Below are 14,784 nucleotides of genomic sequence, written 5' to 3'. Positions count from 1 at the left end.
AGCACTCTGTACCATCCTTGTCTTCCAGCACCTCAACGGGGTTGACATCTGCTAGCTTTGTGTTGCATCTCAGTAACACAAGACTTTCAGACATATTGATAAGCTTTAATGGAGCCCATCTGTCTCCCCACAATGTAGTCACAAACTTTGCAACCAGAACACCCCGGGGTGCGAGCGGGATGACGTGGGCTCTGTCATGATTGTGCTGCCTGGAGAAACAGAAGTGTTTCTGGGTAGTTTCCCTCACACAAGATACTCTCACCCAAGCTCAAGGCAGGTAGTTGAGTTACACTTTATAGTACCGACCTTAACAGGAGCATTTCCATCCTTCCATGGATTAAGACCAGACAACATAGACAGGAAACGTTCAGTTTCTGGATCCCTAAAAGGACAAGGGGTGGACACTGTCTTCCAGTAGGACTCGCACTGCTTGGATTGATGCTGGATGTGTTTTATGCTGGCAACACAAAGAGTTTTAGAACCACCATTTTACAACCATATGCTTCCATCTCCACATCAAAAGCACATTTAGGCTTAACTCAAAGTCCACCACATCCATCAAATCAAATCAAATGTTATGGTCCCCAGGACGCTCGAAGCAAAGACTCAGTGCCAGTTGTGACAGAGGAGAGGCTGTTCACGAATTATTGACATGTTTCAGTTTCAGCAGATGGAGAGAATGTAGCAACATAATACTTTTCATCCTACCCGGGATGGAAGGTTCCGTCGTGCACCTCGTGAACAGTGCAACAGACAGGCAGGTTGCAAAGTCTGTAATGAATCAAGTCACACCACTACTTCGCACTGCATGTCTAAGAGACTGTGTTTCGTCTGTTTTGCCCTTGACCACACCAAACTAAACTACCCTATGAAAAATCCTTCCCAGTCTAAGGGAAACCCATGGACCTGTATTCACAGGAAGGCAGTGCAGATCACACCACCAACTCCCAAACTGATGACATGTCAAATGCTGAGACTATATACACTTCAGAGAAGAATTCATGTAGTAGCTCAGGAATTGTTGTTTATCAGAATGTTCACAGAGTTAGCAGTGTTTGACGAACAGGAGAGCCACTTCATCATGCTTTCTGTCTGTTTCCCACGTTTACGCTGACGCTCAAGAGCTAAGTCCACTGCCTTGTTTAGTCTTATCCAATAATCAACAGGGTTCTCCCTGTGTCTGGGGAGAGTAGCATAGAAATCGGCAAGGGAGAGACATGATGAGGTTTCACTGAAGTAATGGAGAAGAACATCATATATCAGTTCAGGATTCTTTCTAACATTAAGTGAAGGATCACTGCACAATGCAATCTGCACCACATCCTTGGCTTTCCCTATCAAGTGGCACATGTTCTCTTCTCCTTGACCACAGGTAGGTATGTCCTGTTTTCTGAGGTGCATTTTAGTCAAGTCAATCCAATTACAGCTCGAACAATAGTCAGAGTCATCACCTCCAGGGAATTGTAAATTTTCTTTTCATCTATATGTGAGAAGCTCCTGTCACTTTTATTCTTTATACCCCTAGTGGGCTTTTTGAGTTTTTGTTTGTTTGGAGTTTTTTTATTTTATTTATTTCCAATTTTTTTTTATCTGTATGTCAGAAGGCCTGCTTGTGCCCCTCAGCAATAATATTTAGCTAAATATAATAATTGATCAAAATGAACTAGTCTGGCTGCCCTCAGTCTAATAATAACTCTCAGTTTCTGTCTCCATGTTGTTTAGACACCAGGTCCATGGTGAGGAGGAGGGGGCAGATCTGTGCCCTCTATCAAATTATGGGCAAGAATAATGTTTTCATTTACTGGTTTGTAAATGAAAATGTAGGTCTGATGTTGAGATTAGAAAAAAATTTTATATTTCCATAATTGTCCTCGCAATAGTTGGGGGAAAAACCCGCCTGGGCCCTAAACACAGAAGTGCTTCGGCTGCATAGAAGACCTCTGACTTTAACTTCATCATTCTGCTACATGCCTGGTTCACTACAGGCAGTTTGAGTCGGTCCCACTGACAGATGCAACACATGTTGTCTTAGTCGTAGTACTATAGTACTATCAGGATATCTGATATAAGGTCTGTGCCAAGGTCCATTTTCCCTCATGAACCCATCAATAGCAGTACAACCTTGGCTCTGACCTAGCCCTGATTCTGCACTAGCATCATATGTGAGTTTTGAATGTCCTACAGCTCCACTATCAGAAGTACGATTTAACCACACACCCCGACCTTTAGGTAATTTAGGAGTGGTAAACTGATCCATGCTAACACACTGGCTACTGTTAAGAATTAAAAAGAGGAATAACTTGATTTAGCTTGTTAATTTATTCCTCTGTCCTAGGTTCTTGTGTCTGTGTAAGTGTGGAGAGAGAAAAGAGCAATCATACGACGTCAGACTTCAGATATCCAGAGTTTTATCCAGAGAAATTCAATGCAAGAAGAATGTTACAATAAGCATCTCACCTAGATTATCAAAAGTCCAAGACATGACAAAACAGAAACAATTAACTGAGTAAAAAAACAAAAGATGCATCTTCCGGGAAACTCTCACTCAGCACAAAGAGATTCGAACTTCTGCTGTGAAACAAACCATTTTATGAGAATGTGTATTCTCCTCATTTGAATATATGCATTAGGAGGTGTGGTCCTTTCCTTTGTGTGGGCTGTCTTAAATGTTAATTTTATTACCTCCTGCTAAAGAGCCCCAAAGGCAGATATATGGATTGTCAAACTGGGTCTTTGCCGTACCAGGCGTCTCCTGCAATCTCCCTGAGCTAAATTTACGACCTCTGTCTGTTTTAGTTTTCTACCTCAAATGATTCCACAAGAAAGTAGTTTGTATTTTTAATCAAGCTTGCACAAAATGTAATGCTAAATAATGACTATAAGTTTGGATCTAAAACTAACTAATTCAAAACATGCTTTTTAATGCTTAAAGAAATATACCAATATGTTTGATTATATGTTGTAACGGACTTCTATAGTTTTTAGTGTTTGCCTGAACTATTCAACCCTGAGTAAAGAATTTATTGCCCTGATAGCCAATACACTCCCTGTCTGAAATGTTCCTTAAGGAGTATAAGACTGCTTTCTGATTAGGAATTTATGTAAGTTCAGAGAGTCACCAGTTGTCTTAGTTTGGATTTGTATCTAAGTTTATCTTAACGTAAAAGTTAACTTATGTACCTATTGTGCTACTTTAAAATTCTATTTCAACACTACCTTTAAAACTAAAATGTACCACAGTATTGTTTCCAATTAAAGAAAAAAAACAAAGCAGAACTATCATTTAAATGAGAGAAAATGAGAAATAAAAAAAGCACACCATAAATTTTTAAACATTTTTTTAGTTTTTTTTATGGTCTTATTGACCTGACCACGAAAGGATCCCAAACTGTACATGAGGTCAGGTGCACAGCAACTATGGCGAAGAGCGTCGAGCTGATCTGAGGATCCAAAGGGTCTTATTGCACCAGTGTAACGGGTCTTATTGCCGTGTTCGTGGAAATCATTCAGCCAGAATGTACGATTGCACCATTGATTCTGAGGAGAAGATTAAAAACAGTGGACCTGATCTGAATTTTTATGTTCAGATTGGGGGAAGTGACTCTCCCAACCACTCCCCTCCAGGTCTCACTGTCATCTCCCACGTGAGCGTTGAAGTCCCTCAGCAGAACGAGGGAGTCCCTAGGAGGGGCACTCTCCAGTACCTCCTCTAAGGACTCCAAGAAGGGTCGGTAATCTGACTTGTTGTTCGTCCCGTAAGCACAAACAACAGTCAGAACCCGTCCCCCCATCCATAGGCAGAGGGAGGCTACTCTCTCATTTACCGGGGTAAATCCCAATGTACAGACGTGAACAAGTATGCCCACTCACCACGGGCAACTCTAGAGTGGAAGTATATTGAGCCCCTCTCAAGGAGTCTGGTTCCAGGGCCCCCTCCCTCGGCTGCCTCCCATCTTCACATCACACCTGACCCCTTTGGCCCCTCTCGCAGGTGGTGGGCCCCTGAGAGAGGGGGCCAGGTTTCCTCTTCAGGCTCAGCCCGGCCAGGCTCCATGGGTAAAAGCCCGGTCACCAGGCGCTCGCCATCGTACCCCACCTCCAGGCCTGGCTCCAGAGTGGGGCTCCGGTGACCTGCGTCTGGGCAAGGGAACACAGAATCCAAAGTTATTTATCATCATTGGGGTCTTCGGGCTGCACTTTGACTGGTCCCTGACGTAGGACCTTTCTGCCTAGGACCTTTCAAGCCCCTGACAGTGAAGCTCCTAGGATCATTGGGGCACTTAAACCTCTCCACCACGATAAGGTGGCAGCCCGAGGAGACGGTTGGGTGGAATTTTCTTGTCACTTCTCTCCCTGCACTCCAGCCCTAAACATAAAAATAAAAAGTTTTCAAACAAGCTGCGCTGGACCAGCATAGACTTGGGGACATGTTCGCACCAAAAGAAAACTGACAGTAAAACTGTCCAATAAACCCACAATACCGATCAAAATTGCTACACAACACACTAACAAATAATAAGAAACAAAATCTGCCAGAGATCTTTACATGAACAACTACTTCCACACAGAAAACAAATGTATATCATAGCAGCGGACTTTTCCTCGACTTGGCCTCAGCAGCACAGAACAACAAAGCTACGAGAGCCGGTCTTGTGTGAAATTTCCCCTCCATAAAATGGGAAAAAAATGTATGTGCCTGCAAGTCTTTTACTGTGTTTATTCCTCTCTTTATCAACAACAAATCCTGTAAATATGGTAATATTTACTCTTTATTTTCCAAAGTTATGAGGGGGAAACCAATTATTTTACCCTCCTGAAATGATTTGTTTCCCCTACATACCATGGGAACAAATTAACTTATTTGAAAATCTTTAACTACAATCTTCTCATCATCAACAATAAATCTTGTAAGTTTGAAAACATGTGTTCATTATTTGCCAAAATTAGGATTGGGGAACCAAATATTTTACCCATCTGAAATAATCTGTTCCCCCACTATAACATGGCAGCTAATTAAATTATCAGCATGCTTGTTCCTCGCTTCACTAAAAATTAGCAACTAGAAATTTCTCTTATCCATTAATCTGTCACATTGAAGATTAGAATGGGATTTTTCAGAAACACTCATGTTTCTGGAACATGACATTAGATTTCAGGAAGTCTAATCTTCATGTCCTTCTGTCAGTCAGCTTCCACCCTCTTATACTAGCAATAAAAAATTATAAATTCAATTTAAATTGACAGTTTTCCAAATTGTGTTGGAAAACTGTTTGGTGACTGACTTTTTAGTCAGGCTTGAGTGACAAAAGTAGGAAAAAACTGATTCTCTTGGCAATTAAAAAAAATACAAAAAACAGTGCAAGAATCCCTCATTTGTTTATTTATTTTTATTTATTTATTATTATTTATTGCTTCCTTTTTTAAACAGCAGCTACCAATTGAACTGACTGTCACAACCTTGACATGATTATATGAGTTGTTTTACGGAGAAATCGATCAGAAGCGACGTGAAAACGGTCAGATCCGCCGGACCCGCCACTCTGGCTGCAGTGAGCGCTCCCGACACGGGAACAGAATTCCACACAAGGTTGCAAGTACAGTTTGTGGCCCCTTTCTGCAGCAAACAGAAAAGGGAGGGATGGACCACTGTCAGACTCACCTTATTTGGAAATGGGGCCATTGCACTCTGGTAGTGAAGGGGGCGCTATTTCCTATATTATCAGTGGCCTCCCGCTTTTATTTTCTTTTGAAATTTGTAGTACATTTTCACCTTTAGGAAGGATTTTCACTCTCGGCATGTATTTGAAGTTTTCTCTTTTATTTACTTCACAATACCACAAAGTCTTTATTATTAATTCTGGTATTAGTGGAACCGTAAAAGACAAATTCCCTCACAAAAGAACACACCTTTTCATTTTCTTAAGGCTGTAAAGCTAATTAAATGACAGTCAAAACCTGAAAGTGATTCCAGTTTCACTAGTTGGCCAACCTGTTGAAACTGTGGCAAATTTTAAATTTTGTGTCATTCTTGGACAGCTCAACTTTGATGAAAACACTGTATCTTTAAGAACTGTTCTCAGAGACTATCTTTTAAGAAGACCCAGTGATCTTAAGGTGAACAACCTCTAAGTTAGGTAAAGGTTGTTGAGTTAAAATGTTAAAACTTAACATTCTAACTTGAGTTTTAACTCAACTCAAGTTAAAACATTTTAACTCAAGTTTGAACTTTTCATCTCCTCAGCTGCAGAATAACAGACAATCTTTTAAGAAAACTTTCAATGACAGGTATAACAGCAGGTAAATAGTGGTGAAACCAAAAACAACTCTGTCTCAGCTGTTTGCTGAAAGAACATGGAAGATGGCAAAAAATATTTTATCAGAGAGCATCCATCCTCTTTATTCATCAGTTTGCACCTCTGAGTTCATGAAGGTGTTACTGTTTTCCGCTGGCATCTATTAGAAGTCATTCATTGACAGTGCAAAAATTATTCTCAACCAAACTAAATGATAACATTTACCTCCAGCTTGCTAAGTGTTTTGCTCTATTCACAAATTGTTGATAATGTAATTCTATGACTGTGATCTATCATTTTAGAGGAAAATTTACAAGTTGATTGACTAAATAGTTTCATCTTATTTTTTTCTATGTATAAGACTCTACCAACAAAAGTCTCTCATAATAATATAAATGACACCGTAAAAAAAATAGAAATTTTTGCTTGTATCTGTTTAACAACCCTGGTTATGACAACCTCTGTTTTTATTCTTCTATTCTCAATTCATTTGTTTGTTATTGACTTTTGCCCAATTAAATTTCTTATGTATACATTGCAAATGGTATTTTTATTATAGTTGATCATGATGTTTTTCATGTCTCCTTATTTCCTTTTGTTATGAGAAATAAATATACAAATAAATATAACTAAATCAAATAAAATTTATAAATACTCAATAGAACATGAATTAGAAATAATAAAGTACATTTGTAACTGTTATACAAGCATAACTTTATGTAAAAAAAAATAAATAAATGACTGCCACAGCGTCAGCAGCAGAGCATATTTCACCTCAGGAAGTTCCTCTTCAAAGAAGAGTATTCAAATGGATAGCTTTAGCTTTATTAAAATATCTGAGTTTTTTCTTTCTCTTCCAGGTTTCTTTCCTGGGAATGCTCAGAGCTGTGAAGCCTTCTTGCGGCACAAGATGACTTTAATTTCACCCTCAATCCTCAAAAAATATGGTATACCATATGAGAAGGTAATCCACGTTATGAGAAGGTAATCCATGTTTTCATCTCCACAGAGATGATAACATGTTTTTCACAAGTCATAAACTGAAAGCCTGCTGAACATAAGCCATGTAAGCCATGCTTAATATAAGCAAAGCTTCCATTAATATATATCAATGGGTTGGTCCAAATGGTTTTCCACTTGGATCCGCTTCCTTTGAGGATGTCTCCAACCGGCACTCACTGAGAGTGTCTGTAATCAGAACTGTGATGATGATAATAATAATAATAATAATGGAGGAACTGGGTTCCGGTCTAAGAAACGAATTCCAATAATTGATGTAAGCTAAGCTTACATTAATCATGGCTTATATTATTTTCATATAAGCCATGCTGATTTATATTATTTTAAATCAGATTTTACTGCTTTTGTTTTTAAACCACCATTTGAGTAAGCAGTATCTTCTCTCGCTTTTTTAGCTTTTGCTTAATGTTTTTCAGCTCCATCTTGTCAGTTGTTGTAGCTGCAGGGTGAGTCAAGTACAAATCATGTGGGGTCCAATTCAAAAATACTTTATTCATCCCAAAGGGAAAATAGTCTTACAACTTGTTTAATTAAAGAGTTATTGTCGATGCTGATGACTGTCCTCTCTGCAGGGTCTGTTACAACAAAGCCTCTAACTGATGAGTGATAATCATGTTTCAGTGACTACATAAGAAAAGTCAGGTGGAATATAAATGCATCTTCTTTTTTTTCCTGCTATGTTAGGTCACTCAGGAAGCTGGGCAGTTCATTGTGACTTTTCCATTTGCTTATCATGCTGGTTTCAACCACGGTTTCAATTGTGCTGAGTCCACCAACTTTGCTACACAGCGATGGATTGATTATGGAAAACAAGCTAAATTGGTATGTTATCTACAGTCTCTTTTACACAAGTAAAGCAGGTCAAAATGAAATGTCTAACTTGCAAGTATTGAGGTCATGGCACTGCCTTGAGACACAAAGGAGTAAATCAAAGCGACATACCAAAAGGACTAATAAAAGACAAGCTAACCAGTTGTCATAAATATTGTTTATTAATCTTACATACAATAGGATTAAATCAGACATTTATTCATCTGAGCCTTAAACTGACACAATAGCGTTAGGTATTCTGCTTTTAACATGCTCCAGGTGAATGTACCTTTATTCGCACAAACCATCTTTTAACAAGCACCTAAGATCTGATGAAGCTCATTATTGTGTTTTTTTTCCCATTTGCCGCTGTCAGGCCTATGGACAGTTCAGTCCATCAAACGTACAGTGTCTCTAAAAGCCCACTATGCTGAGGAATTTATGCAAATGTAGTTCCACAAAGTTTGTTATTATTGCAGAGGCTATATTGTTTTCATGGTTCCATCTATGCTTCCAACATCAACCTCTATATTGTTGGTACCTTCACACATGTGACAGGGACACTGTATTACACAAAATAGATTTTTTCACGTTTTGCCTGTCGCTGATTACAGATTGGATTCTCATACACCATCTGCTTTTCCATGATCACTTAATGGAAATTAGTTTAAGCACAGCCAGTGTTTCTCCTCCTTGTTAATACTTTATACAGAATCTAAGGTACTCATGCAATACAAGTTGTGCATGTCCAACATTGTTTTTCGTCCAAATGTCTTACTTTGATACAGTCCTCCAAATTTGCTTTTACAGTTTCCACATTAATAAACTCAAATAACTAAACCTATTTTGGTTTTTAAGTTTAGATCCCAGTTATGTTGCTGTGTTGCATGAGTCAGTTGAAAAATCAATGTTGATGAGAAAGCCTTTCCTGGCTCTAGTAAATCACAAAAAGACTGTCTGTCACATAATTAACTTAAAACTAACTTCAAAGCAGGGGTAGAACCACTGTAGGAGTAAAACTGGACATCTGGAGTAAAAAAAAAGGATTATGCAGTCAAAGCGGTATAAGGATGGAGTCGGATGTCTGACTCGGCCTATCAGATCCCACAACAGCTCTGTAATCTGAATCTATTGCTACATTTGTCATCGACCAGTCAACTGAAGGAGACAAAACCCTGATCAAAATTTTAACTTGGAGGTTAAAACTCACACACAAGTGACAGAAATTGAGAGTTTTATGTGTAGATTTTTGTTTTGTGTTTGTAAAAAAACCTTAAAAATGTGTAACTTGTGTAATTTTTTCCCCCAATATTTTTCACACAGAAAGGTTCTTATCTGTGATTGTGCAAAGATAAAATTCTCAGTTTCAGCCATTATGCTACAAGATTACAAAACTCAACTCAGCAAGTTTGTGAGTGTTATTTGTGCCCATACCCCAAACCCAACCCTTGGCCACCAAGGTGGCAAGGCACCACTAAATTCTATACAAATGTGGAAACTTGGAAAATATTTAATTTCAAGACCAAAATGACCAATTTCAGCAATACAGACTACTCTAAACTTCTTACTAACACACTATATCTAACAATGGCAGAGACCTCAACTGGCTAGCTTTAAGCTACAAAATGTTTTCTGTTGGTGTCTGCAGTGTTCTTGCCGTCAAGATATGGTGAAGATATCTATGGATGCATTTGTACGCAAGTTTCAGCCAGACCGTTACAAACTGTGGAAAGCAGGGAAAGATGACACTCCCATTGACCACTTGAAACCAACTCCAGAGGCTGCTGAGTTTCTCCGAAAAGAAAAAAACAATCCCTGTAAGAAGATTTCCAGTGAAGCATCGTCTGAGGAGCTAACGTCTGCTGCACAGAAGGACGAAAGGTCTTGTTTTATTCTACTCTTTTATTCTATTCAATATTCTGTGACTATTTTATTACAGAGGAGAATGTTAACAAGTCTTCCCTAAGTGTTATAAAATATGAAAAATTAAAAAATTGACATATCTGGTCATAGCAAAAGACATTGAGCCACTTTTGCACACTGCCTCCACTTGCATGTCAAAAGGGTGAACCTATGTTCAAATCATTCAAAATACTTTGCAGCCTAAGAAGGGAGGCCCAGACTTCCCTCTCCCCAGCCACTTGTTCCAGTTCCTCTGAAAGAATCCCAAGGCCTTCCCAGGCTAGTCAAGCATAGTCCCTCCAGCATGTCCTGGATTTTCCCCAGGCTCTCCTGCCAGTGGGACATGCCTGGAACACCTCACCAGGGAGGCGTCCAGGAGGCATCCTGACCAGATGCCTGAGCCTCTTGAATAAAGGCCACTAGAGCTAAATAAATAAATAAGTTTGTCAATCCCTGGACACTTTGTAAAGATCTTTGAGCATTGCTTTTGAATCTGTCTGTAATACTTGATTTAATTTTCTCAGCTGGCATCATCTTAAACCTTTTGTGAAATTAAAAAACTGTCTTAGATGTGTCCTTAACATTTTTAAATGATTCAGCTCAAATCCTCAAAGTGGGAAAAAACGTCCACCTGAACCTGTCCAGACCTCTGAAGGAGACAATTGTGATGTAAGAGTCAAGGAGGGGGTAGAGCCTGAGAAACCCAAGCTACCAAGGAAGAGTTCTCCCAACAAAGTCCCAGCTTCCTCAGGTCAGGTGCCAAACTCTTCAATTTATTCTTGTCTTTCTGACACTTTTTTGCCTTTTTAGTCTAGCCTCTTTTCGCCTGGTTGTCATATCCTTAGATAAAATAAAATAAAAAAAACTTTCACATTGTTTGGATCCTACATTCATTCTAATAGGTAGAATTAGAAATATTGACACCACAGGGTGATCTAAAAATATTTGCATGCTATCCTCCTCTGATACTAGTGCTTTATAGTAATACATTGTCCCAAGTTGAATTCATCCAAGGTTTGCATTCTTGTCCAGACACCTTAAAAGTAGTTGAGGATTTACTCCCCCTAAACTCTCCTCACATTTTTCATACAATGACCACAGGCTTCAGTGGCAGACCATCTCTAGTTGGTGCATCATCTGCCACCATTAGTGTGTGAATGTCTCAATGTAGTTTAAAGCACTTTGGGTTCCTCTGGACTTCATAAAATGATATACAAGTACAGGTCATTTACTATTTACTAGCTGCCACATAAAATCCCAGTGAAAGGTGAGCATTTTTAAAATTCTTGTGTCCTTGATGTTGAAGTTATTTCTAGAGACAATGAATCAAAATGTCATGTATGTGTATTCTAAGCTGCATCTTTATCATTAACTTGTAATTAACTTGTAATCAGTTACCTAAATCAGTGTACAGAGCTGTAATAAAGTGTTTCCTTTTCAACACAGCACAACCCAAGTCAGAACGTTCGTTGGAGAAGCAAGTGAAACCACCACCTAAATACAGTTCTAAAGCCAACAAGAAAACTTCAAGCAGACAAAATTATGCAAGAAAGGACAAGAATGGTGGGCGGGCTGCAGACATGAGTTCTCTTCTGCCAGTAGAAGGAAATGCAGAGGGCGATGTGGAGCCTCGGGTGGAAATCCCTGTGCACAAACTGTTTCAGAGAACACTCAGCCCTGCTGATGTCCTGCATGTTCATAGCTACGCCAAAGGAGACTATGGAGAAGAAATCCTGCTGCAGGAGGAAGAACAGGCCATACACAGTAATAAAAAAGAAGACACCAAACATGTGAGTAGAGAATGGAATAGTGTTGGCATCTGTGATTCTACCTCAATCCAGATAATTCAAGTATTTTAACCTGTAGTAGTGCTGCTGTTTCTGATAAATGAATTATCTCACTATACTTCTACATCAACAACACATAGCAACAATATTTGTTGTTAAAATACTCAGTTGGTATTGCGGGTATTGAGATGTGACCAAACACAAGTTGATATGTTTTTTTAAGATGTGCGAAATTCATATCCCCTAAATCTGATGATTATTATTATGGACAGTTTTAATAATTTCTTTTCGGTGATCTTCTGTAATAATACTTGTTCATACTGTTTACCTTTTAGCAGAACATGTGACTTTTGGTTTTAATTCTCTGTACTTCCAGCAAGTGGCAGAAGTGTTGCCTCCTAATGCAGAGCTGGAATGTAATCCAGATCAGCTGCCACGCCCCCCACACATGAAAGATAACAGCAGTGAAAAAGGTCTGTCCTGACATGAAGTTTTTCTTTCATCTTTCTTGTTCACTTGAATATTGAAACTTAATGAATGCATTTGTTTTTCTGCCAGACGCCTTAGAGGAGCTTCCCCCAGTGGAGGCAGGTACTTTGGAAGGGGACAACTGGGCCAAACCTCTGACCCATTTGTGGCAGAATAGCCCTCCCAATCTGAAGAAAGAAAGGGAGTACAACCAGCACATGGGCTCCAAGCCTCCATACTGCTCCATCTGTATGCTCTTCCAAACACATCAACAGGTATTCCTCTCAATCAGAGCGATCACAACACCTGAGCGGTTTTCTGACTCTGACATGAAGCATTTCTGTTAGAATAATTATGTTTTGTTATCATTCTTACATTTGTAGTTTTACTGATTTGTTTTTCATTCATAGAGTTAGTATTCACATCCCAGAGAGAAGGAACTTGTTAGACCTTGAAGCTGCAGCTACTTCTTATCTTGGGACTCTCCTTGAATGGCCTGTGTGTAGATCTTCCTTTGTCCTCCCTCCACATCCCGCGGCGGGAGGACAAAGCACCTTGAAGAAGTGCTTTGCTATGTCTTCTCCTTTTGCAAAACACTTGATTGAAAACTCATAAACGTCTGTGGTTCTCTTTTTATGTAGGTTGAGAAAATACCTGTCAATTTTTTTTTGTCTCCATACCAAATTAAGAATGACAGACTTTATTTTTCTGAGTCCTCTCAGCATGGCAATAACTGCATTAAGACAATTCTTTTGAAATGTTTTAATTCTGGGGATATGAAATATTGTAATTTCCAGACTATTGAGTGTACCTGAATATAATCTGCACCTACTGCACAAGTGCAACCTGCATATAGAGGCCATGCTTGTCTGCTGGGGTCTATGTTGTAATAGAGAGATTCACAGTTTTTTTTACTTTTAAAGTAATGCATACCAGTAACATATCATATTACCAGTAGCATATCCTACATGCTTTCTGTTTTCAGAAAAGTCCCTGTAACAAATCTGCTTTAAAAAATGGTATTTTACTTGGCATCTGAGCGGGCAGGTATCACTGCGCTAGACTTTTTCATTGTTCTTCATTTTGTCAAATGTGGTGAAAAAAATCCCAAACTATTTTTATCAATTTTTTAAATTATGATAATGTCATTCAATTATATTTCATTTGAATGAAATAAATTCATTTCAAATGAATAAGCTTGTTATTATATAACAAGCTGAGTAGAGAATCAAATGTGTCATGTTTTGATCTGGAGGATGAATCCGGTCTCTGCTACTGCACTGAAGGCTAGAATTACAAGCGCCGCTTCAGCCAAAGTTTTGAAATTGGGAAACTTTTCTCCAATTGAAGCAGTCAAGAAGTTGGAAAGAAAAACTTCCGTCTTTCTTTCCTTCCTGTGTCTTCCCACAGGCAGAGAGTGCCAGCGGCGTGGACAGTCATGTCGTTCGTGCAGGTGGGAGGATGCAGACCAAGCCTCTCATCCCAGAAATGTGTTTCACCATCACCACAGAAGAAGACACAGAGTGTGAAGAACAACCCGTTGCACATTATTTAGAGGAAGATGGAACCAGCCTCCTCATCAGCTGCTCACAGTGCAGTGTTTGGGTTCACACCAGTCAGTACACCAGCACGCTTTACATCTACACAGCATAACTTTGTTTTATAGTGCCATATGCTCTAAACTCTTAAATGATTCAGCTATAGATGCCCTATAATCCCTACTTTCCTGTGTGTTTGTGTGTGTGTGCATCATTTAGGCTGCTACGGTGTGAACCCAGCCAGTGTGAGCAGCGAGTGGAAATGTGCACGATGTGAGGCCAATGCTATGAATGAGGTTGGTATTAAAATGAATGACCGTTTGGTTCTTCCTGAGAGTGACTTTGTGAGAGGTGTTATATCGCATAAATTCAGCTTGAGAATGTCTCTTGGATTCTTTTGTTTTTTTAGTGCTAAAAGAATCAATTTCCTTAAAATGTCTTTCCATTTTTTTCCTTTTGTTACACTTAAACATTTTAGGTCACCCAACAAATTTTAACATCAGACAAAGATGCACCGTGTAAATACAAAAATTTGTTTTTAATGATCATTTTTGTCCATTACAGTAGATGGAAAAAACTTTTTCCCGTTATTAAGGAAATCATCCTAGAATTCTTTTTTTTAATCTTATATCTAATTTTGTTTTATCTAAATTATCTATGCATCATGGTTTTGAAGAAATCTGTAAAATGAAGCATTGTATATGTACAGTCTGAATAAAAAGTTGTAGTTTTTGAGTGATTTAGTTTTTTCTTTTATTCTCTCATTAATAATTATGAACAGTTCATGTAAGCTCTAAAAGAAGTCATCAATGAAAAGGATGAGAAAAATACAAACCTGTAATGTCTGACCCTTCTCACTTAAGAAGAAAATTAGTCAGCACAGATATTGTTGAAATATCCTATTATCAGGATATTTCAACAAAAATAAACAAGATACACAACACAAAAAATGCCACATTTCTTCAT

At 38.7% G+C, this 14,784-nt stretch overlaps 1 protein-coding gene across 3 annotated transcripts in view; it reads left to right on the top strand.

The window, feature by feature from the left end:
- kdm4aa (lysine (K)-specific demethylase 4A, genome duplicate a) overlaps positions 1-14,784 on the top strand; it is a 29,379-nt gene that overhangs the window by 9,054 nt on the left and 5,541 nt on the right. For 2 of the 3 annotated variants that reach the window (XM_055024107.1, XM_055024108.1), the window contains exons 7-15: positions 7,154-7,257; positions 7,998-8,135; positions 9,772-10,004; positions 10,625-10,776; positions 11,472-11,815; positions 12,189-12,285; positions 12,371-12,555; positions 13,691-13,895; positions 14,038-14,114. In XM_055024107.1, the coding sequence (XP_054880082.1) occupies positions 7,154-7,257; positions 7,998-8,135; positions 9,772-10,004; positions 10,625-10,776; positions 11,472-11,815; positions 12,189-12,285; positions 12,371-12,555; positions 13,691-13,895; positions 14,038-14,114 (1,535 nt within the window). The remainder of the gene's footprint in view (positions 1-7,153; positions 7,258-7,997; positions 8,136-9,771; positions 10,005-10,624; positions 10,777-11,471; positions 11,816-12,188; positions 12,286-12,370; positions 12,556-13,690; positions 13,896-14,037; positions 14,115-14,784) is intronic. The other variant, XM_055024109.1, reaches the window with a different exon arrangement.

Source organism: Poeciliopsis prolifica, unplaced genomic scaffold (genome assembly GCF_027474105.1).
Source record: "Poeciliopsis prolifica strain line A6 unplaced genomic scaffold, Auburn_PproV2 SCAFFOLD115, whole genome shotgun sequence".
Classification (NCBI taxonomy): Eukaryota; Metazoa; Chordata; class Actinopteri; order Cyprinodontiformes; family Poeciliidae; genus Poeciliopsis; species Poeciliopsis prolifica.
This window is presented reverse-complemented; position numbering and strand designations above follow the sequence as displayed.